The sequence below is a fragment of the Dromiciops gliroides genome, chromosome 5 (genome assembly GCF_019393635.1).
Source record: "Dromiciops gliroides isolate mDroGli1 chromosome 5, mDroGli1.pri, whole genome shotgun sequence".
Taxonomy (NCBI): Eukaryota; Metazoa; Chordata; class Mammalia; order Microbiotheria; family Microbiotheriidae; genus Dromiciops; species Dromiciops gliroides.
In genome coordinates, this window is record NC_057865.1 from 269,313,863 (window position 1) to 269,337,456 (window position 23,594).

The 23,594-nt window shown below is 35.9% G+C and overlaps 2 protein-coding genes across 2 annotated transcripts in view; both read right to left on the reverse strand.

Annotated features, from left to right (window-relative positions):
* EEA1 (early endosome antigen 1) overlaps positions 1–12,674 on the reverse strand; it is an 80,917-nt gene extending 68,243 nt beyond the window's left edge. Inside the window, exons 1-5 of the mRNA XM_043967699.1 lie at positions 12,589–12,674; positions 10,439–10,468; positions 9,419–9,542; positions 6,658–6,813; positions 1,353–1,469 (exon numbers count right to left, since the gene is read on the reverse strand). Of these exons, the coding sequence (XP_043823634.1) occupies positions 1,353–1,469; positions 6,658–6,813; positions 9,419–9,542; positions 10,439–10,468; positions 12,589–12,674 (513 nt within the window). The remainder of the gene's footprint in view (positions 1–1,352; positions 1,470–6,657; positions 6,814–9,418; positions 9,543–10,438; positions 10,469–12,588) is intronic.
* Positions 12,675–15,222: 2,548 nt separating this feature from the next.
* LOC122729033 (early endosome antigen 1-like) overlaps positions 15,223–23,594 on the reverse strand; it is a 44,672-nt gene continuing 36,300 nt past the window's right edge. Inside the window, exons 3-5 of the mRNA XM_043967700.1 lie at positions 18,245–18,364; positions 15,384–15,438; positions 15,223–15,290 (exon numbers count right to left, since the gene is read on the reverse strand). Of these exons, the coding sequence (XP_043823635.1) occupies positions 15,223–15,290; positions 15,384–15,438; positions 18,245–18,364 (243 nt within the window). The remainder of the gene's footprint in view (positions 15,291–15,383; positions 15,439–18,244; positions 18,365–23,594) is intronic.

Below are 23,594 nucleotides of genomic sequence, written 5' to 3' on the forward strand. Positions count from 1 at the left end.
TTACATAGCTTGTAACGAACATAGTTGTTTGCATTTTGTCTCTCTGTGGATATGAGCCCCTTGAAGGCTTTTCATTGTATCCCAGCTCTTGACATAACACCTTGCCCATAATAAGCCCTTAATAAATGCTTGTTTAGACTGACATCTAGTCCTGTGATGTGAAAAGCCTAAAATCAAGCAGTTTATCATCATGACAAAAATTTATCATTCGTATAATAATATACAAAGGTCTAAAATATTTAAAATGTATTTTAGATTTTTAATTGTCATGCAAATAATGTAATGATTAGTAGAAAATAATTACTTTTAATTTAACATTAAGTGAATTGTAATGTCCTTTCTACAGATATTACTTTATACATATGCTCTCAATGTCAAGGTACAATAATATTTTTTATATTTTCAGACTTGGGGCTGAGAGGTGGAGAGAAGGCACTCATCTTGCTATTGTTACAAGGCCAAAAAGGAACAAACAAGACGTTAAGAATGAGGCACTTTTGGGGGCAGCTAGGTGTCGCAGTGGATAGAGCACCGGCCCTGGAGTCTGGAGTACCTGAGTTCAAATCCGGCCTCAGAAACTTGACACTTACTAGCTGTGTGACCCCGGGCAAGTCACTTAACCCCCATTGCCCCTCAAAAAAAAAAAAAAAAAAAAAAAGCACCGGCCCTGGATTCAGGAGTACCTGAGTTCAAATCTGGCCTCAGACACTTGACACTTATTAGCTGTGTGACCCTGGGCTAGTCACTTAACCCCCATAGCCCTGAAAAAAACAAAAAAACAAAAAACAAAAAAAGAATGAGGCACTTCGAACCTCTAACTTAATCACTATTTTCAATACATTAGACAAAAATACATTAGAACACTGGAAACAAATTCAACTGCCCAAGGCAAAAATTAACTTTTTCATAATCAGTTTGATCTACTGTCTTTTCCCCCCTGCTGACTTGATTTTCCTTCTTGACTTTTCCCCCATTTATACCAATGCGATGGATAATCAAAGTCACTGAACTACCATTTCACCAAATGCCAGATCCATTGGCCCTCTAGAAGTTTGAAACCTGAGGTTTGGTGAAAACTCCCCAGAGTCCTGAAAAGTGCTATAACAATGACATATAAACATGACAGAGTTCCATGTTCTTTTATTTTAAAAAATTTAAAAATACTAAAAAATAAAAATAAAAGAACAATGTTTCACATTCTCTAATACTAAAAAATACTTTGATAGGAAATTTAAAAAAATATTAAAGTTCTCACAACCACCACACGTATAAAATATGTCCATCAAGTCAAAAGTTTAAAACCATAAGCTATATACAATTTTTAACTGCTAAATAGAACAGAGAATTCTCACCTGATTTTTTTGAGTTAATTCATTAACTGAACTTTGTAGTTTCTGCAGCTCCTGTACATACACAGCAACTTCCTGGGGGCCTTTAGCAAGTTCACTTCTTAACTGGCTTATGGTAACCTGAGCAGGAAAAAGATGAACAAAATGAGATGGAGAATAAATTACAGACAGAAATCAGCACTGTAGATCTTGTTTCAATGTAATAAAACTTCTTAAACATCTGTATTGCAAAAATTATCTAAGAACAGCAACTGCTTTAATTATTTGATATAATGTCAAATATAATATCATTTCAACTCAACTCATTTGCTTTCAACTTTTACCCTGAATCTCCCTGAAATTAAAGAAGGTCTCAAGGTCATGTCTTTATGCACTGTTTGCCCAATTCAAAAAACAAAAATTGTTCTTATATTTCAATGTATGTTTAAAATATGTATAATACAGTACAATAAAACTTCACCAGAGTACTAACTGTGAAGGCTAAGAGAGGATCCCAGAGGTTAAGGCAGCAGAGTATAAGATATTAACCATGCATTGCAGTTTCCATTAACTTCAACTTGCAGTATATTTACACAATGATGTATATGCAAAATGTGAATATTGATACTGGAAATACAAAAGGTCACTATTTTTTCCTAATTAAAGTAGGTAAAAATAGAGCACATGGAAAACAGAAGGCACAGGCCCAACCTCTGATCCCTGAGGCATTCCGTATATAATCTGCTTCCAAGCAGACACTGAACTGTTTGGGTCTAGCCATTCATCCTATTTTTGAATTCACCTACACTGTATTATCTAGGGCAGGGCCTCTTAAAACTTTTTCCACTCAAAATCCCTTTTTGCCCTAGAAATTTTTATGGGACCCTGGGTATATAGGTATATAAAATAGGTATACATAACCTTTTATTGTTGTTTCACGACCCCCACATTCAGTTATTTGACCCCGTGTAGGGTCACAATACACAATTTAAGAAGCTTTGATCTAGGGTACCTCTACTAACTCTCTCCACCACGTCCACAAGAATGGCTTGAACTCTATAAACGCTTTGCTAAAATGTACATCAACTAAAGTAGTGACTTTGAAGGGAACAATGCTTATTGGTATGAGTTCCAATTTTTCTCAAAATTCAATCACATTAATTTGTAGTCATACCTCATATCTTATCAAATTTCTTTTCCATGAAAGGATATGGGAAATGCATACAAATGAAAAGAAAAATAAAGTAGGGAGTAACTAAAAGAATATGGCCTGATCGACCTTTCCAAAGGTCTCAGGCTTTCATATTTATTATTTATTTAATAATGAGGATCCTGATTTCCAGAGTTTTGGCTACCAGTGCTAGAGCTGTATCTAAAACATATTCATGCTATCTGTTACTACAGCAATCATAGGTGATTCTTTCCATGAAGCCCTTTTAGTATTAAAATTTATCATTTTATAATAAGTACCTTGTGCAATAGACCTAGATCCCGGGGCTAACATGTTTTTCAATGACTTGGATAAAGGCATAAATGAAAACTTTAACAAATTTGCAGAAATCGCAAAGCCACAGTTAGCTAGCTAGATGACAAACGCAAGGTCCAAGGACTTTTTGATAGGCTACAGTGCTGGACCAAATTTCAACAAAGGGAAGGTCAAAGGAAGGGAGGCGTGGGGAGACAAGAGGTTTCAGTAATTTGTAAGCTCAATGTGAGCCAACGGTGTCACAAGACAGCCATGAACACCTTAGTGATTCTGGGCTTCATTAGGCCAAAAAGAGCCCCCAGAACAAAGGACGCAGTAGTTCCACTCGACTCTGCCCTGGTCATGCAACATCTGGTTGACTGGGCACCACATTTTAAGAATAAGAAGCAATGGGATGGCATCCAGAGGTTAGCTATGATGAGGAAGGGCCTTAACATCACATCTTAGGAGGATCAGTTGAAGAAACTAGGGGTGTGAAGCTTAGGGAAGAGAAAACTAGTGGAGACAACAGTCATCTTCAAGTATTGGTACCGCTGTTCTGTTTAAGAAGCATTAGACTTGGGGCAGCTAGGTGGCGCAGTGGATAAAGTACCGGCCCTGGATTCAGGAAGACCTGAGTTCAAATCTGACCTCAGACATTTGACACTTACTAGTTGTGTGACCCTGGGCAAGCCACTTAACCCTCATTGCCCCGCAAAAAAAGAAAAAGAAAAAGAAAGAAAAAAAGAAGAAGCATTAGACTTGTTTTGCTTGCACCCAGTTACAGAGGCAGGTTTAGGTTTGCTACAAGGACCTTAAGTCACTCAATTTTTTTAAGCCTCAGGAGACCCCACAACTTATCTGCTTTGTTAAAGGTGGATCACAATTTGCATTAGGATTGGGAGTTTTCATACTGATAAAAATCATACATCAATAACCTACTGACATTAGGAAAAACATCTGCAAAATTATAGCTATCCTAAAGTCAGAAAGCTGCTTCAGGAAGCAGTAAATGTCCCTTCCCTAGTGGTCTTCAGCAAAGGCTAAATGAACACTTAACTAATAGGTTGTAGAGAAGATTCTTGCTCATTTTGAAGCAGATGAGCCTCTGAAGAGCCTTCCAGTGCTAAGATTCTGTGACTCTATTTATTCCCAGCTGAAATACATACTTATCCTGCTTAAAAAAAAAAAAACCCCACACATTTCTTAAACTCCTCTTTTGCGATGATTTTAAGTAATTAAATGTTTTCAAAGGTGGTGAATCATCCTTTGAGGGTATATCTAATTCTTGGAAATAGCAGGCCAAGTTCACTAAAGAAGGCAAGTGGAGAGAATTTAGTAATACCATATAGGGCCAAAATTAAGGCATGCCTATAGAATACTAGCTAAGGGGAGCTGGGTGGCACAGGGAGAGAGCACCCACTTCCTGAGTTCAAATCTGATCTCAGACACTTACTAGCGTGTGTGATCCTGGACAAGTCATGTAACCCTGTTTGCCTCAGTTGAGCTGGAGATGGAAATGGCAAACCACTCCAGTATCTCTGCCAAGTTCTGAAGTACTTTCAAAATCAGTTGAGTGATGACCAAATCACTAAAATAAGGGCCCAGAGTCCTACAGTAATGACTTTAAAGCAGAATATTCATGTAGATTAAAAAAATTTCTGAAATACAAGTTTTTTAAAATCTATCTTGGTCTAAGTACTTTGTGCAAGACGTTACAATAAAAGTGATGCATACTTTAGTAACTGATGTTTACTACAATGAAAATTATGGTTGAAAAATAGACTACACAAAAAGGTTGAAAATGCCACTATTTGTGCATTTTTGAGAATGATTCAGGTTTCTTCACTGATGCTTCATCTTACCCATCCCTTCCAAGAAAATGAGTATCTTCATAATCTTTTCCTCAAACTATAGTCCTAAAATGGTTATCAATGTTGGTGGCTTAGTTTCAAATTCCTATAGCCAACTACATCTGTGCTACTCAGTAAAAAAATGTCATATCCCACTAACACTTTAAAATATATCGATAATAATCAGACATTAGATGTGACTCTGCCACTTCAACCTTTTTGGTCCATGCTGCAGTCAAATGACAAGCTTGCCAATGGCCCCTCATGATCTTATCAAACAATAGGGTAAATTACCATATTTCTATCCATATCTGTAAGTGCTATATTGATATACAAAATGTGTGTGGGATTATTGAATCTATGCATTTCCAATTTGATATTTACAGCTGCCTTACAAATAAATCTAATAAATCAAGTAAATAAAGTTAATGGTTCATCTTACTAATAAAGAAAGAGAAAAGAAAAGAATGAAATTAACAGGGAGAAAAAATACTCCCCTGTATTTTATGTTATCTACTCATAACTTGAAAAAGCAGATTTAGAAACAATCGTATGGTCTAGCACACCATGCAGGTGAGGAAGCTAAATCATTGCCACACAGAATGCATGGCAGAGCAAGGACTAAATAACATATTAATAGAAGAGGAAGTCTGCAGTGGGGGAACCCCTCTAAACCAAATCAAACTTTTGTCCAGTGTCAACGCTTTGCTTTTTGTGCACTGCATGCAGACATTTTGACAAGTTCATAGTTTCTATACGGTAAAGGAAAAATAATTAAATTCCCATTTTCCATGAGCATTTAGGACTACAGAATGACTAAATTACCAAGATGAGTTGATTAATTGAACAAATTCCCCTTCAAAGGGATAAACATTACATTCCTTCATCCCTTCCTCAGAGTCTCAAACCACAAAACACTGTATTCATCTTTCTTAGCCACAGCATTGTGTGCCAACATTTATTACAAAAGGAAAACCACAATAATGAAAGACAACATTACCAATCTTAACATAACAATCTATTGTTTTAATATAGTTTAAGCTACCACTGTCACTAAATAATCATTTATAGAACTTGCTAACAAAATGATTTGTTTCATTAACAGAGCAATAGTTACATGTCTAAGATTCTGAAATTAATGTGAAATAAAATTACAATGCTTTGGGAAGATGTAACATAAAGAGTATTATTATTATTATTGGAGAGCTTTCAGAAAACACATTACCTCAACTTTAAGTATCTCCATTATAAAGCAAAATAAACCCACCCAAAACAAAACACGATAGCATGATGGATGAAAGGTGGAAGCCAGCACTGACAAAAGCACCCATTAAACCCATCATTTATCAAAATGTCAGTCAAATGTCACTAAATCATAATATGCCTTATGTAAGAGTATTTTTATAAGCTAGAAGAAAAAAAAATCTGAATCACCGTCTTCTAAAATAAGGAAGGTAAAATCAGAAATAGTTGTAATTCTTTGTCTCTCATTCTTACTTCCCTGATCTTTTAATAGATGGGCTCTGAGGCTTAATTTGGTATATGGTATTTTGAACTTAAAATATAGCAACAGCACCCACAAATCTGGTGCATTTGGCAGAGTGGTGGGAGGGTGGGAGTGGCATAGAGCAGGGCTTCTTAAATTTTTTCCACTCAGGACCCCTTTTCACCTGGGAAATTTTTATACAACCCTGTTACCAAATTTTTCACAACCCCCACATTCAGTTACATGACCCCATAAGGGCTCCAGAGCCACAGTTTAATAAGTTTTGGCATAGAGAACCACAATTTTCTCATTCTAATCACATTTTCCTAAAATATTAAATGTGAAATGACAGTTAAAATACAGATTATATGTAGCATATAAGCTTATTTTTTTTCAAATCTGCTCCTCATAGTAGTGGCTCTAAGGAAAAGAAAGAAGCTTCCCAAAGTCACCCATGCATCCATATTCCATATGCAGACTGAGTCAGTGAACTCATCACAACTCGCTATCTTAGAACTTCATTACCTCGGAGGTAGCACAGTCAGCCTGTAGCTTTCTACATTCCTCCTGGAGTTTCTCAGACTCTCTCTCGCGCTCCAAAGTCATGTTGTCCATTAAAGTCTGAACCTGGACCAGCTCCTTCTTCAATACAGCAACATCCTCTACACCAGGTCTTTGAAGCTATGAGCAAGGAAACGAAACTGAATCAAAAATTACAATGACTACATACAATGAAACCTATTTCCTATGGTTTCACTACAAAGTAATTAATAGATGAACATTTCTTATGCAAGCAATTTTTAAACCACTGGTATTTAAAAATTCATGTACCATAATGGAGTCAATGAAAATTTCCAATAGAATTAGGAGTAAATTGTATAGCAATTATCTTTTTGACTAATGTTACACAGGAGTTCTGTGAGAAGATAAAATTAAAATATCCTCCATGTTTACAAAAGTAAAATGAAATTTGAAACAGCTATTCTGAAGATGTAGACAACTAAGTAACACAATGGATAGACTTCTCAGCCTGGAATCTGGAAGATTTGAGTTCAAATCCATCCTCAAAGACAGAGCTGTGTGACCTTGGTCAAGTCACTTAACCTCTGCTTAATTCTGTTTCCTAATCTGAAAAATAGGGATAATAATAGCACTCACCTCACAGGGCTGTTGTGAAGATAAAATGATGTAATATGTGTAATGCACTTTATAAACCTTAAAGTGCCATTAATTTCTAGTAATTGTTCTAATTTGTTTTATACATAGGAACATGTCTGAATATATTATGATCCTCAATAGTAATCTATGATTCAATAACCAGAATTTGCTTTCCAGAAACTCATCAGGTGCATAAAGCTGAGTTATGCCTGCTGATGAGCTCTCAACAGAATGCTATTTTGTATGTAATATTTTAATATGATGTACACTCTGTAGTACCTGTTATATGAAGTAAAGGAGACTAGGAAATTATTATTGGCAGTAACTTTATAAAGCCAAATACAAAAACAGATTTTAATGAACCTAGGATGGTTAAAATTGTAGAAACAGATTATATTTGATGGGAGATTGAAAAAATTAGTGGTATTGCATAGTGTTCCATTTTGGGTGCCTTAGTTCCAATGATTCTGCCTCTTTTAAAAGTGGACAAACAGAAACGATACTCCAGGTCCAATGCCATAACAACAAATAACCATAGCAACAATATGCCAAGTTAAATAACAGATCCAGGCACTACACCTATGATTTCATTGACATAGGAAACTTTCAGATGAGCACAGTCTCTCTTCTTACCAATGCAGGTCAACACCTTCTCTGAAACTCGAAATCTTAGAAAGTTACATAATCTCTCAATTACCACTGAGAGGTATTAAGTGACTTGCCTGGTCACACAGCAAGTATGTGTCCGAGGTGGAAGGTGAACCCAAGTCTTCCTGGCTCTGAAACCAGCTCTATCGACTATACCACACTGCCTCTCACCCAAATCAAATAGCTACACGAATTAGGTCATGTTCTCATTCATTCTCTCTCTCTCTCTCTCTCTCTCTCTCTCTCTCTCTCTGGGAGAGAAGGGAGAGAAATGGAGAAACCCAGAGGCAGGATCCAGACATGTAATTTCATGCGTGGAGATCTCTCTTTGTATAAACCACCTCCACTGATAACTTTTAGTTTTACAGAGTTGCAGCTGGCATTGTTTTATCTGTCCAGGATCACAGAGCTAATGTATGTGAGAGGTAGAACTTGAACCCCGACCCCAATGCCTACCCTTTCTCATTCCATATCCCATATTGCTTTTCAGTGTTCAAATTACAATCCTAAATAGAGTAAATAAGTCCTATTACAAATTAAATTTCTAATATGTATGCTTTACATATATATGTACTTTATAATGATACTAGGAAAACAATTTCCAAATTTAAAATAGTGGAAAATTCTCATTAAGCTATAAATAGGTTTCTAATGTATGACACCTCAAGATATATGACTTACTCCCCTACCTCTAGGGCAGGGATAGTCAATCCAGCACAGTACATGTTTTTTTGACTACTGGGTGTACAGATCTAGTGCTGGAAATTACAAGGGATGTAGAGGAATGTAAGATATCACCGTTTCCCTAAAAAATATTAAATATATAAGTGAAAAATAGAAAAATGATAAAATGCTAAATAATGGATCGTAAATACTACAAATAGTTGTGGAAATGAATTTAATTCCAGGGTTCATAAATATTAGAGTCCTATGTGGATAAAATGAAGTAGAACAGATAGGACATGAATTAGTTCTTGAAGGATGGATAGTTCTTAGATAAATTGTAAGTGGGAAGGACATTTTAAACAGTAGATCAGCATCTGCAAAGATACAAAAGATAGCATAGGAATGGCATCTGTGGGTGAAGCAAGTACATAACTGGGGAAGCGAGGTAGAGATGATAATTTGTATAGGTGTTTGGAATACTGGATTAGCGTCAAAGTCGGGAATATGGATTAAAGTCATCACCATAGAACCAAGCTAATAGTAACAGATACATTGTTGTCTGGATAAAGCTAACCGCCTTGAAATATGGTGGGTTTTTATTTTTTTTGGTTTCTGGCAGGGTCATGAGGGTTAAGTGACTCTGCCCAGGGTCACATAGCTAATAAGTGTCAAATGTCTGAGGCCACATTTGAACTCAGGTCCTCCTGAATCCAGGACTGGTGCTTCTTCCACTGTGGCCACCTAGCTGCCCCTAAATATGTTGTTTAAAAAGGAAGAGAAAAGGAAATAACTACTACCATATGATCTCAATTACCAATTCAGTCTTTAGATCTTGAATTACAGTCGTCTCTTTCTTTAGTTCTTCTGTCAAGCTTGTCACCTTCTGTTCAGCAGCTTCTCGAAGCCCCTTTTCTTCATCATATTTTGACTTTATATCTAATTATAAATAGTGACATAAAAGCTATTTCTATGATTTTTAATTCTTTGATTCAAATTCATTCTTTCATCATATAACCATACTGATAAATAAAGTACAAAAGGGTTTTTTCTCAAAATGATGAATTTTAAAATAACCTAACCTGGCACTATTTCAATTCTAGTCAAATTAAGTTACCATGTAACCACACTCAATAAAAGAATGTTAGCATTTAGGTCTTTTAAAAATTATCTAAAATAAAAAGATATTAGGTAAAGGCCCAAATCTACCTAAAATTCCAAACAAAAAGGAATAAGCTATTTCCATGTTAAAATTGTACACTATTTATTGTGCTCCTAGTAGGGAATAAATCAACAACTGGTCCGTAACTTCACATTTCAGAGATGTATTTGCCTAAGTATCATAAAGCGGATATGAAAAGTAGGTGATAAGCCTAGGTCTTTCTGACTCCAAGGCCAACCCTCTACCCACTATGCCCTATCACTTAACTGATTTTTTCAATTACGTCTTACGTAGTTGTCCATCATACTTAGGCAGAACAAATATCTTTAGGCAGATAAAATAAAGTTCTTTTGTCAAATGAACCAGCGAAGCAACCACCCCGAACGAAATGTTGGTTCTTGTCCACTTGTTACATTCTTTTTTTTTTTTTTGGGGCAATGAGGGTTGAGTGACTTGCCCAGGGGTCACACAGCTAGTAAGTGTCAGAGTGTTTGAGTGCCGGATTTGAACTCAGGTCCTCCTGACGTCCAGGCCGGTGCTTTATCCACTGCGCCAACTAGCTGCCCCAACTTGTTACATTCTAAAGAAAGTACTATAAATCAAGCTGTACCAAAGGAAAGAAGAGTGATAGTAAGGACATGTTTTTTGAATATTCATTCGAGTGGATGACTTACTGCAACTTCAGTAGCAAGCTGGGGCTGCTTTCTGCTCAAATAAGTCTTTCATTTGCTTAATATTAAAGTTTTCAGTTTGGGCTTCATCTAAGTTGTTGTTCAATGACTGGAGTTTCTAGAAAAAAATTAATATTTACTCAAAATTGATTCCATCATAAGAGCATGTGATGTTGTTCCTATCAGTAGTTGATAGCAGCAACTGCTGCTACACTTGTTTTTAACTGACACACGTCGCCATTATTATTACCTAGGAGTCAAAACATTTTCGAAACCAGCACCCTTTATAAATTAGTTCATATTCCCATAGAATCATTCTTGATCACCTCAATATTACTAGTGCCTCCCATGCTCCAAAAAACCCTACTCTGAGGAGTAGGGGTTTACTTTGTCTGTATAGCTGTCATCTCCCCTCCTCAATCCCGCCAGGAGAATCTAAGTTCATTGGAGGACAATGCCTTTCATTTTTGTTCATCCTTGGCACTGGGCACATAAGAAGAGCTTCATAAAATGAGATATTTTGAATCATCCAAGATTTTTAAAAAAGGGCATGGAACTTATCAGCTTTCAAAACAGGAAAAAAAAAAAAAAAATATCAATAAAGTCCAAAGTGTTGTAAACATTTTTGCTTTAAAAATTTATTTTGGTTCCACATTGGAAACTTTTGCCGTCTTCCTAATCAAACAATTCAATACCCCTGTAGGTACCTTCTCTACCGTCAAAGTGTTCTGCATTTACTTATCTGCTTACAGGTTCTCCCTCTGTAAAGGAAGCTATTTTTTTTTTCAGTTTTTCCTTCATATCTCAGAGTCTAGAATCTGAATTCTGTACATTTGTTCCAAATCATCAGCTATAATTTTTTAATGAAAGAGATTAAAAACACCTAGGTCAACCATAACATACCAACAACTCCTAAAGTTCATGAAGAGTTGATGGCTAAATTCAGTATAATAACTAACTCTCCTAAACACAATCTTAGCCATTCATTTCAGTTTTCCCACACCTACAGCTTTACAATATATATATCTGCAAGGCAACAGTTAATTTAGAGTAAGAAGTTCAAATCAATGAGTTCACTAGCATTTATTAAGTACTGCTACTAGGTACAGGGGGGGCAGTCTTTAACCTCTGGGAGCCCGCATTCTACATGCACACATATATTGAAGAACCCAGGTGTGAGTCAATAGTCTTAAGTCACTATAATAGAATGCAATTTTTATTTAAGTAGAACTATCATATTAAATAAATTTACCTGCTGATGAATCTTGACAGTCCATCAGGTTTGAATTCCTTAATGAAAATTAAAATAAACATTAGTGGAAGGCACAGGCAACACGGTCTAAAAAATGGACAGACAGGGTCTGACTTTTTATTCTAAAGGCCAGATGCTGCAGAGTGAATAAGATTCTGGTGAAAAGTAAGGAGTTTGGGAAATATCCTCATTCATTCAGCTCACTGACATCACTGAGCAGAATGCTAGTCAAATGAAAAAAATCCTCCTGAGGCCTGGGGCAGTCACATATGCAACTCTTGAATTCATTTTCTTCATCATAAAAATGTGGACAATAACACACAATCTACATTGCAGGAACATTGTGAGGAAAAGACTCTGAAAACCTCAAAGTACTGTATAAATATGAACTATTAAGGGGTATTCAATATCCTCTGATGGCTCTTGATCAGTCACACTCACTAACTGAGGATTCCCTAAGGCTCAGTTCTAGGCCCTCTCTTCTTTTACCTCTACATTCTATGAGCCCCCTCGTCCTTATACAAATGATTCCCAGAGGTAATTATCCAGCCAAAGTCTCTCTACAACTATCTATCAGACAGCTCCAACTGGATGTCTGTTGGATATGTGTCTCAAACTCAACAAGTCCAAACAGAATACATTAGCTTCTCCACCAAATTCTTCTCTCTTCCAAACTTCCCAATTACTGTTGAAGTCACTACCATTATTTTAGTCATCCAAGTTTTAAAAAACTGGTGTTATCCTTAGCCTCTCACTCACACCACATATCCAGCCAGTTTTCAAGTCTTATGACATCCTTCTCTACAACTCTCACTGATGTCCCCTTCTCTCCACTCATACAGCACAACTCTAGCTCAGTTCCTTCCACCTGTGCTTTTGCAATAGCCTAATAGGCTTCTAACTGGACTCTCCACATCAAGTCTCTTCTCACTCCAATATATACTCCACATGGCAGCCGGTGATTGTCCTGAAGCATAGGTCCACCCATGTCAGCATCCTATTGAATAGACCCAAATGGCTCCCTAGTACCTATAGGAACAAATATAAAGTGTTCTGATGGCATTTAAAGCTCTTCACAACTGGATCCCTTCATCTCTTTCTAGTCTTCATACACATTATTTCTCTCCATGCACTTTGTGGTTCAACCATACCACCCTACTCACTGTTCCTCACATACGATACTTCATCTCATTTTGCACATGGGCTGTTCTTCAGACCTGGAAAGAGTTCTCCCTACTAACATCCATCTTTTAGGATCTCTGGCTTCCTTTAAGACTCAGCTCAAGGACCACCTCTTGCAAGAAGCCTTTCCCAGAATCACCAGCTGCTGGGTGCCTCCCTCTAAATTTACCCTGAAGTTATTGTGGGTGTGTACCTTGTATGTACCAATTGACTTATATACAATCTGCTCCACTGGAATGTAAGCTCCTAGAAGGCAGAGACTGTTTTTGCTTTTTCTTTGTATTCTCATTGCTTAGCACAGTGACAGGTACATAGTATGCATTTAGTAAGTACTTGTTGATTGGTTGTTTATACTTTTGAATTAATGGATTGAACTTTTCTTGAGCGCCTTCTTAATAAACCTAATAGAATCTAAAATTTGGCCTCTATCATAGATTATTATTTTTTTAATTTTTTTTTAAAGTGAGGCAATTGGGGTCAAGTGACTTGCCCAGGGTCACACAGCCTAGTAAGTGTTAAGTGTCTGAGGCCAGATTTGAACTTCAGGTACTCCTGACTCCAGGGCCAGTGCTCTATCCACTGCACCACCTAGCTGTCCCTTATCTATAGTATTGTTTGTGTATGTATAGGAATCTTGTGGATAAATATCTAGACACAGCTTGGCCCAGAGAAAGAACCAGACACTTGGGTTGGAAAGCTATCCTGCTACTTACTGGGTGTGTCATTGACCAAAGGCCAGTTAATTTCTTTATCTTCATGCAGTTTCCTCAATCACCAACCGTTATTAAGCACCTAATCTGTGCATAGCAGTGGAGTAGATATGAGAGATACAAAACACAAAGTAGATAGACCTTGTACTCAAAAAACTTACAATCTTCTAGTTTAAATCCTCATGTTCAAACTAGGGCATAATAATTTCACTACCTAATCTTCCAAATTATGAGGTGATGGAAAATTCTATTCAAATCAGAAGAACTATGGATTCTAAATGCAGATTGAAGCATACTATTTCCACTTTGGTTTTGGCTTTTCATCTTTTCTTGTGGTTTTTCCCTTTTGTTCTGATTCTTCTTTCACAACATGATTAATGTGGGAATTTGTTTAACCTGATCGTACATGGTATACCCTATATCAATTTGTTTGCTGTCTTAGGGAGGGGGGAGAAGGGAAAGAAAAAATTGGAACTCAAAATGTTATAAAAATGAATGTTGAATACACTATCTTTACATGTAATTGGAAAGAAATAAATGCTATTAAGCAAAATTAGTACAAGTGTCAATGATTATGTAAAGCACACTAAAAATGTAAAAATGCTATGGCAATAGTCAGCTATGATAAGAAACTCAAAGGTTAAACTTTTAAAATAACAGTAGTAGCATTACAAAAACCTTTCAGAGGAAGAACAATAAAATTCATTTTTTTCCCCAAAACTTCAGTGAAATACTTAATTTCATGATTTTAAAATATGCACTACTCAAAAATTACTTTCAGATTATAAAACTTCTTTTTACATATAGTACAATGGACCTAAATGATATTAGCTATGAAGAATAACAGTTTTCCTAGCCAATTTTATTTTCTAATTTTTCCAAAATAAATTTTCTATGCTACAATTGCCTCTTCCCTTTTACAGAAATTATTTTCAACATGAAATAAAAGCAATCTTTTCTTTAAATCTAGGAAGTCAGTGCTTCTCTATGAGCTTTGAGATACAAACCATGATAATGCTTGATTAGCCATGCTGATCTCATAAACAAATATCATGAACAAATGAAATCCACAATTCAAAGATCCTAATTAGCTTCAAAATCCTTCCCAATTAAAAAAGCTAAGATTTAGCAAAAGTCATATTTTATCCCTTTTGTATATAAGTTAAAGTGATAACTCTCAACATAAAAGACACAACACAAACATCATACACAGAAGAAAATAGCTTAAATAATACTCAAATTTAAAAATCAGCTCCTGAATGATTAAGGTTTCCAATTTGGGGGAACTGGCTAGTAGAACCAATTGTAACATAATTTTCCAAATATAACAGGATCTATGTTATACCATTACCAAGTGGAGAATATCCTTTTATGTGTCAGGTTAAATTCACTGTTCTTGGATCTATATTTTCTATTCACTTGGGTTTATCTTTAAATACCAAGCTAAGACTTTTAAAAACTCTACATATACATTCATTTGAATTAAAAGGAAACAGCACACTTGATATTACCCATAAGGAAGCAAAATTTCAAGTCATTTGTATCAGGTCATCTGCCTTACAATAAAAGGTATTAATCTTCATTTTCTATGATGAAACTAAATAGCTTCATGTAAACAGGCTTCAAGTATTTTAAAGCAATTAATTACTTGCTGCCGCTGCCCTTGTAATTTTCTAATTCTTTCTTCACTCTTCTGAGTACCATTTTTCTTCCTAATAAGAAAAGGAGTTTTTTTAGCTCATAGCTTTTAAAATTCTTTATCTAAAACACTGAAAATAAGTAAACACAAAACATTTCTTTCCCACCTTCAGAGAAGCCTGTAGGTCTTGGACCTCTTGTCGGAGTAGTATCACATCTTCTCTGAACATACATGGAAACAAAAGGAAACAATAAGCAATACTTGAATTAGTATATTCAAACATATAATAGCTAATCTTGTCTATTAATAAAATATATACCTAATCACTGGACATCAACCCAATTCTCTCTATCCTAAAAACATACTAGTATGAGATATATATAAACAAGTCCTCCAAATGATGAAAGGGTGGGTGTGTGTGTGTGTGGTGTGTGTGTGTGTGTGTGTGTGTGTGTTGTGTGTGTGTGTGTGTGTGAGTGAAAAACAGCTTAATCTGATTGGTATTCAGAACACATTCTCTCATAGAAACAGTGCTAGAAATGGTTCCCGTGCCAGATTGGAGATGCCTACTTAACTCACCACAGTTAAACTATGGAACCAATACTGCCATAAAACCTAACTGCCATTTAAAACAATCTTTTCCTCGGCAAAACATGTTTGAGTTTTCAGTCTAGAATGTCGGGCAACCGTACTAACTGTAAATCATTGTAAGCCACTGGCAGTGCTGACAAAAGAAAGCAGATATAGGTAGGGTAGCAAGGAGAAGGGCTAGAATAGTAGGGCAAGATTAGTAATGGAAATAAGAATGGATAGTTCTGTCAACAGGGCAGGGGGAAAGAAGGAAATGACCAGCTGAAACAATACTAGGCAGAGAAATCATAGTATATATATATATATATATATATATAATATATATTATATATATATAATATATGACAATGCGGGATGAGCCCCCACCTAACAGCTACTTGTAAATGAGGTTGTTTGCTGGATATCCACATGTGGGGAAAAACTGATCTATTTCTTTTTTTTAAAAATTCAGACTCGGTTAAACATGAGCACGTATACGCCTTTTTCAATACTGACTACATTTTTATGTAACATTTTCACTTCCAAAATACCAAATGAGAACATTTCGTAAATGCTTTAAAAAAAAACAAAACACAAGTTTTAAAACACATAAAAAACAACAAAAAAAGAACAATTCCTCCTTACCTTGTCATATCCAGAAATAGTGCAAGACAACTGCCTTAGATTTACTGAGCTTCTGGGGGCAGCTAGGTGGTGCAGTGATAAAGCACAGCACCCTGGAGTCAGGAGGACCTGAGTTCAAATCCGACCTCAGACACTTGACACTTCTAACTGTGTGACCCTGGCCAAGTCACTTAACCCGTATTGCCCCCACCCAAAAAAAGTAAGGAGTTTGGAAATATCCTCATTCTTTCAGATTTACTGAGCTTCCCAAAATACAAAATACATAGTGCAATTTCATTTGGAAAGCAAGCCCACCAGACAAAGAGTCCAAGCATCAAGTCTACTTATTATTAGTGCTCTTATTATTTATTCTTTTTTTCAAAACTAAGATCTGAAGTTGCCACAAATTACATATAGAATGTAAAGTTGAAATAGTATCCAAATCACTACTAAAATTACTCTAGGTAGTAATCTACTAAGGAATGATTCTGAGTAATCTTAGGTCTATAAAAGAACTTCTTGTAAAAACTAAAGGCAGCACTAGAAGTGTATTAGTGAAGAGGTCACTACAAATTGGAATTAGGGCAGGCTACAGATTCAACACTGTTAGGCTGGATAGAGCTTATCTTTGTAATAGTCTTGAAACAGACCTGGGAATTTCAGGTGACACATGAACAAGAATAACCAAGTTAAGCTAATAATATTTTATAGTACCTGCCCATATTTTATGATATCTGCTTATCACATAGAAATGATCTCACTATTTTCTTTGTGTGTTTATCCCTGTACTTGAATTTGTTAAATATTTATTGCTAAAAATTATTTTTAATTTTCTTTGAAAAATATTTAAATAACTCTATACTTTAATATTTTAAAAGACTCATGGTTCATAAGTGAGAGTACTATTCCCAAGAAAACTAATAATCCCTTCATATTTCAGGTGACTTGCTAGAGTTAAAAAAAAAAATCACCCTATAGGACAACTGTCTGGTGATAATCACCAAAGCAGCCCCTCTACCCTCAAATAAGTAAGGATACTGTGATGACACATGTTATTATAAAAGGCAATGTAGGGGCAGCTAGGTGGGCAGTGGATAGAGCACCACGCCTGGAGTCAGGATGTACCTGAGTTGAAATCCAGCCTTAGACACATAATACTTACTAGCTGAGTGATCCCAGGCAAGTCACTTAACCCCAATTGCCTCACTAAAAAAAATTTAAGAAAAAATTAAAAAAAAAATTTTTTTTAAAAGGCAATATAGGGGCAGCTAGGTGGCGCAGTGGATTAAAGCACTGCTTGGATTCAGAGGACCTGAGTTCAAATCCAGCCTCAGACACCTGACACTTAACTATCTGTGTGACCCTGGGCCAAGTCCACTTAACCCTCAGTGCCCTGCGCAAAAAAAAAAAAAAAAAAAGAAAAGAAAAGGCAATGTAAACTCAAACTAGATTCAATAAGCAAAAAATATAAAAGAATTTTCATAAGCAATAGTGAAAAACAAATGAATACACTTAAATCTTTTATAATTAATTTTGTCTTATTTTTAAATCCTGAAATGGCAATGTCTATTTTTGCCAGTTAGTTTATATAATTGAGTTTTAAAGCTCTTTTAACTGGATCGACTCTTTAAATAAAAAAGGAACTTTTTCCTGTTGTGCTTTCTGAAAAATTCAAGAATCCCAGCACAGCCTGTAGCCAGTCCATCCCAGTGGCCATCAGAGAGAAGAACAACAGGAAAGTAGACATCTACACAGCACTTTCTATAGGCATGCCTACAACCTGTAGTAGGGTCAAAAACATCAGATATTGGCCTACAATATATCCACTTTTACCGTTTTAGAGCTTCTCCTCCATGAGCTTGATTCATTACCAGAGTCATGAACTGCCTGATAATGCTTGAAAAGCTCTTCAGCAGATCCATGAGATTTCATACACTGGGGACATATGAAGCCCTATGAAACATATAGAAACAAAATAAGTTTTTTTACACTGCAAAAATTACTTGTACATTTCTAAGGAATACTAAATATTTCATTTATATCATTATCTAATAAGTGATAATTGTGACAATCAAAAATCTAAATTTTACAGTATACTTATAATATCCATTCTAGTAACTACTGCATAAAAGAAAACCATTTAAATCTTAAAGACTTTCCAAATGATACACTTTAAAACACAAAGTTCTTTCTTAAAAAAAAAAAAAAAAGGACTTTAAAAAGGAAACTTTCTAGCAATTCTTAATTGATAATATCAATTTGGCAAAGGAGGAGAGCAGTAAAACCTAGGGTTCAAATTCCACTTCTAACATACACTGTTGATCCTGAGCAAATCCCCTAGGCCTACAGGCCCAGAAGAAAAAAGCCAACTTGCTCGTGTAGACAACATTTCCTTTACCTGGGAGTTCCTTAGACCAAAGAAATTACAATTCCACTCCATATTCCCTAATAATAACAATACCAGGTAGGGGGTTCAGAATCATAGACTAAGGAACCAATCTCTGATGTTCACACCTGACTTTTTCTGGCTATTTTTTACTTTCAGGTTCAAGGTTGTTCTCACTGGTTGAGGACAGCAGATATCTGATAAGCAAATAAATTCTTACTTCCTAAGCCTTCTAAATAACTTCTAGATTGTTCTCCTAATAACGGATTTGTCCCCTAAAATGACAAGAGCTTCGTGTGCGTGTGTGTGTGTGTGTGTTTTGTTCATCCAGCATCTAATTAAGGTATGGATGTTTCCCATAGAAATGAATTTTCTTGATCAAAAGTATACACTTAAAGTGAATACCAAACAATTATTTTTCTTGTTATTTTTTGTTTTACCTTTTTTTGGAGGGATGGGACAATGAAGGTTAAGTGACTTGCCCAGGGTCACACAGCTAATAAGTGTTAAGTGTCTGAGGCTGGATTTGAACTCAGGTCCTCCTGAATCCAGGGCTGGTGCTTTATCCACTGTGCTACCCAGCTGCCCTGAATACCAAACAATTAAAAAAATTTTTTGACCATATTTGATTTTTAAAAAAAAAATCTTTGTTAAATGTGTGTGTGCACATTTTAAATAGGAACTCCAAAAATAGTTTCACCCTACAGCCTGTGACCTGAAGCAATTCATTTCACCTTTCTAAGTCTCTGTGTCCACAACTATTAAATAAGAGGGTTCCTTTATATGACTCCCAAGGTCATAATACATAGGTACATGGTCCCATGTCTATACATCTGTGAACCAGCATTAAGCGGTTAGAACAGACTGAGGGCAGTAGGAACTTAGAGTCCTAAGTCTGTTTGACCAAACATCAAATAGCTCAAGATTGTCATGTTCTGAGTTCTTGTCTACTTTTTCTAATTCTCATTTGTCCCTCCCTTTATTGTCAGTCAGCTATCACTTCTTGAGACAAGTGCCAGCACTATCACTAGCCACACTTCCCACAACATTGCCACCTTTGACTTGTTATTATTGTGTAATCGCTGAGAATTTAGAATCCCAAGCTTCTCAGAACAATCTCAAAAAGTAATAAAAAGAGGCTAAGCAATTGTCCAAGGGAATATATTGTCCAAAGTAAATGGGTTTCAGTGTGGATTTTTTTTTTTGCTTAAATTCTGGGTTTGAGTTCTCAACAGGATAAGTAACCATGGTTGCTAAGTGAAAGATCGTTATAACTGGATTGCAAATATTTAGAAGCAACTACTTCTATTTAATAGTTCCAAACTCTCACCAAAGGCAAAGGAAATAGTTAACGTTCATATACAAGACTATGTCACTGACACTACTAAACATAGGCTCTTCCCCTCATCAAAAGAGAAAAATATAAATGATAATATCCTCATATTTTAGTTGGGACAGCTATAGCTTTTTATTTAAAATCTTCAGTTGAGTCTATTAAAAGAATTCTTACCTGAACATAAAACCACAATAGTGAAATCCTTGGATTTCACATTTAAAACAAATTTCTACTTATATGAAACCAAAATATAAAACAAATTGTCATACTTGGTAAATATTCTATTTTTTAAAATTACAACCCTACCTCATCTAGGCCAAGCTGGAAAGGAGGAGCACTGTTGTGATATGTCTTGCAGGCATCTCCCTCTTTTTTATTGCCACCATCACTATCATACTTTAGTCCTGCATGAGCACCCACCTGAACAACTTGCTCCTAACTGGTTTTCCTATCCCTTTCTCCCCACTGTGAGTCTATCCTCCCTCCATACTGTTACCAAACTACTCTTTATCTTTATCCATCAGTCTGATAACTGTAGTGGCTAAAATCTACACTGGCTCCTTATCCACCGAATGATGATGTTCCAACTCCTTTGGCTGACATTCAAGCTATCTATTACCACGTGCCACCTAACTAACATTTCCTACCAGATAGTCTCAGGCTTGAGCTAAGTACAATTACTGTCTCCCCAAATGACAGCCTGGACTTTCCTTACTATATGCTACACTGGTCCCCATACTCAAATAGTCTCTTCTCTTTCTCACCTGGATGAATTCCCATGTGTCCTTTAAAGCCAACTCAATTTGCCCCATGAGGCTCCTTCCTGAATCCCACCCCAAAATGCTACCTAGCTATTATCCCCTAATTCATAATGAACTTTTTCTTCTACGCATTAAAAAGACTTGTTTATACCTCTCAATGTATAAAGTAGAGGGGGGTTTTTGCATTAAAGTTATCCATATATGCTATATCTCTTCTACCACATTCTTTTTCAGTGTTTCATCATGACACAGAGGTAAGCTCATCCTCCTGAATATGCCAGCAGTGTGCAATTCTGCAAGTTCTACCATGCTAGGAAAGCCTCTAACATGTCTGTTTTGTGTGTACCAGACTTGCTAAATTATGGACAAACTCATCATCAGTAGGCTGGCCACTAGGTGATTTATTTAGAGCATTCATGTAGTGATTTGAGGTTTGCAAAGCACTTTACAAATATCTCATTTTATCTTTACAACCCTGGAAATAGGTCCTATTATTATTACACCATTTACAGATAAGGAAATTGAGCTGACAAGAGGTTAAGTGATTGTTCAAGTAGTGTATGAGGCAGGATTCAACTTAGGACTTCCTGACTCCAAGTCACTAAGCCATGTAACTACCACCTATATGATGGATTATTATTTTGGTGACAGCAATAGGACATTTAGTCATCTTTTATAAGAAGATGGCAAGGTAGAAAATTTACAAATAAATAAAGAAGACCTTCCAAAATAAATCAAGATATTTTGATGCTACTTACTTCAATTCAAAGGTGAGCATAAATGAGTTACGAAAAATATAAACACTTCAGAAAACGTGGTTCAGAATCAAATGACAATCGACAGATTGGCAAACTATTCCGCAACTTCATACCTACATGTCATGAATACTTTCTTCAAGAAAAGAATAAAGAGATACTAAACACAAAGGGTACTAAATTAAATCACGTAAAAATGAAATTAATCTGAATAGGAATAACTTGTTATTGACATAACAATCATTTCTCAACTGTCTCTGTATAGTCAGACCATCAAATTGTTAAAGATGATAATACAATGCTAGAAGAATAAAAATGAGGAAAAAAAAGATTTACTCAATTCAAACTCTAACCTGACATATTTAAACAAGTTATTGATGCCAAAACTGGAAGAGAATACATAACACCAATTATAAACATTTCATCCAAAAGTTAATATGTAAATCAATTGCCACAACAGGAAGAGGCCCCCCCCCCAAAAAAAAAGCCCATAAACTGCTCTACTAAGCAAATGCTTCATCAACTTGCCAAGCAGTTAAGGACAATACTTTTTAGAATATAAACTCATTTATAAAATCTTTTTCAGGAAGATGGTAGAAGATTTTGTGCAAATCACTTCATCATACAGTGAGAAACAAGGGAGGGGGTAAAACCAGTTTAAAGAAAATCTGGCAAGAGATCTCACTCAATAATATCACGTAGAGTGTATTTAAGGATGATGCAAAAAACTTTTTTATAATCTAACTCTTTTCACCATCAACGGATTGCCACATTTAGACATCACAGGCCTGGTGTTTATGGAATTGGAAACAGCACTGAAGAAACAAAAATGGAAAAGTAGATCGACTAGAGCAAGTATACATAAAGGATTATCTATGCTGGAGGGAACAATCTTGAGAGAATTGATTCTCAAGTTTTCAAGGGATATGAAAGGAGGTGAAGAGAAAAAAAAGAGGGGAGAGCAAGGGAAAAGTAAAAAAATATCTTTAGACCTTATTACTACAAAAAAGAGCAACTTAAGAGAATATCAGTAAACTACTAGCTCATGTTCCTATTTTCCCATCTAAATCAAAGATTTTTTTCTTTTTTTTTTTTTAAGTGAGGCAATTGGGGTTAACTGACTTGCCCAGGGCTCACACAGCTAGTAAGTGTGTGTTAAGTGTCTGAGGCCAGATTGAACTCAGGTATCCTCCTGACTCCAGGGGCGGTGCTCTATCCACTGCGCCACCTACCTGCCCCTAAATAAACATCTGATGAAAATAATCTCATGAGTATAATTGTCACCCTGAAAGTGAAAGGAAAGGGGGCAGCTCGGTGGCTCAGCGGCTAAAAGCACTGGCCCTGGATTCAGGAGGACCCTGAGTTCAATCCAACTCAGACACCTGACACTTAGTAGCTGTGTGACCCTGGGCAAGTCACTTAACCCTCACTGCCCTGTCCCCTCCCCCAAAAAAGAAAGTGAAAGGAACAACAGCAATATCTACCATATATCCCATCTTTACATCACGCATTATTAAGAGCAATGGAGAAATCAAGATTCCATTGTGCTTATTATCTGTTACCTATTAAAAAATATTTGATTTGACCAGAACAAAGGTCATCCATGCATTGGACACAGTTTATGTACATATATACATAACGTATGACAGTAAAAGATACAGAGATAACTGACAACCTCCTAATCAATTAATACAATGACTGCCACAGAAATGTAAGAGATCCAACATAGACTTAAAGTCAGAAAAATTTCAGATAATGAGGTTTTTAACTGTTCTTGTGAAACCAAATAGAATCAGGAGGATCTAAGGTTCAAATCCAACCTCAGACACCTGACACTTACTAGCTGTGTGACCTTGGGCAAGTCACTTAACCCCCAATTGCCTCAACCCAAAAAAAAAAAAACCCCTATAAAAAGAATATTACAAAACAAATATATGATCAATAA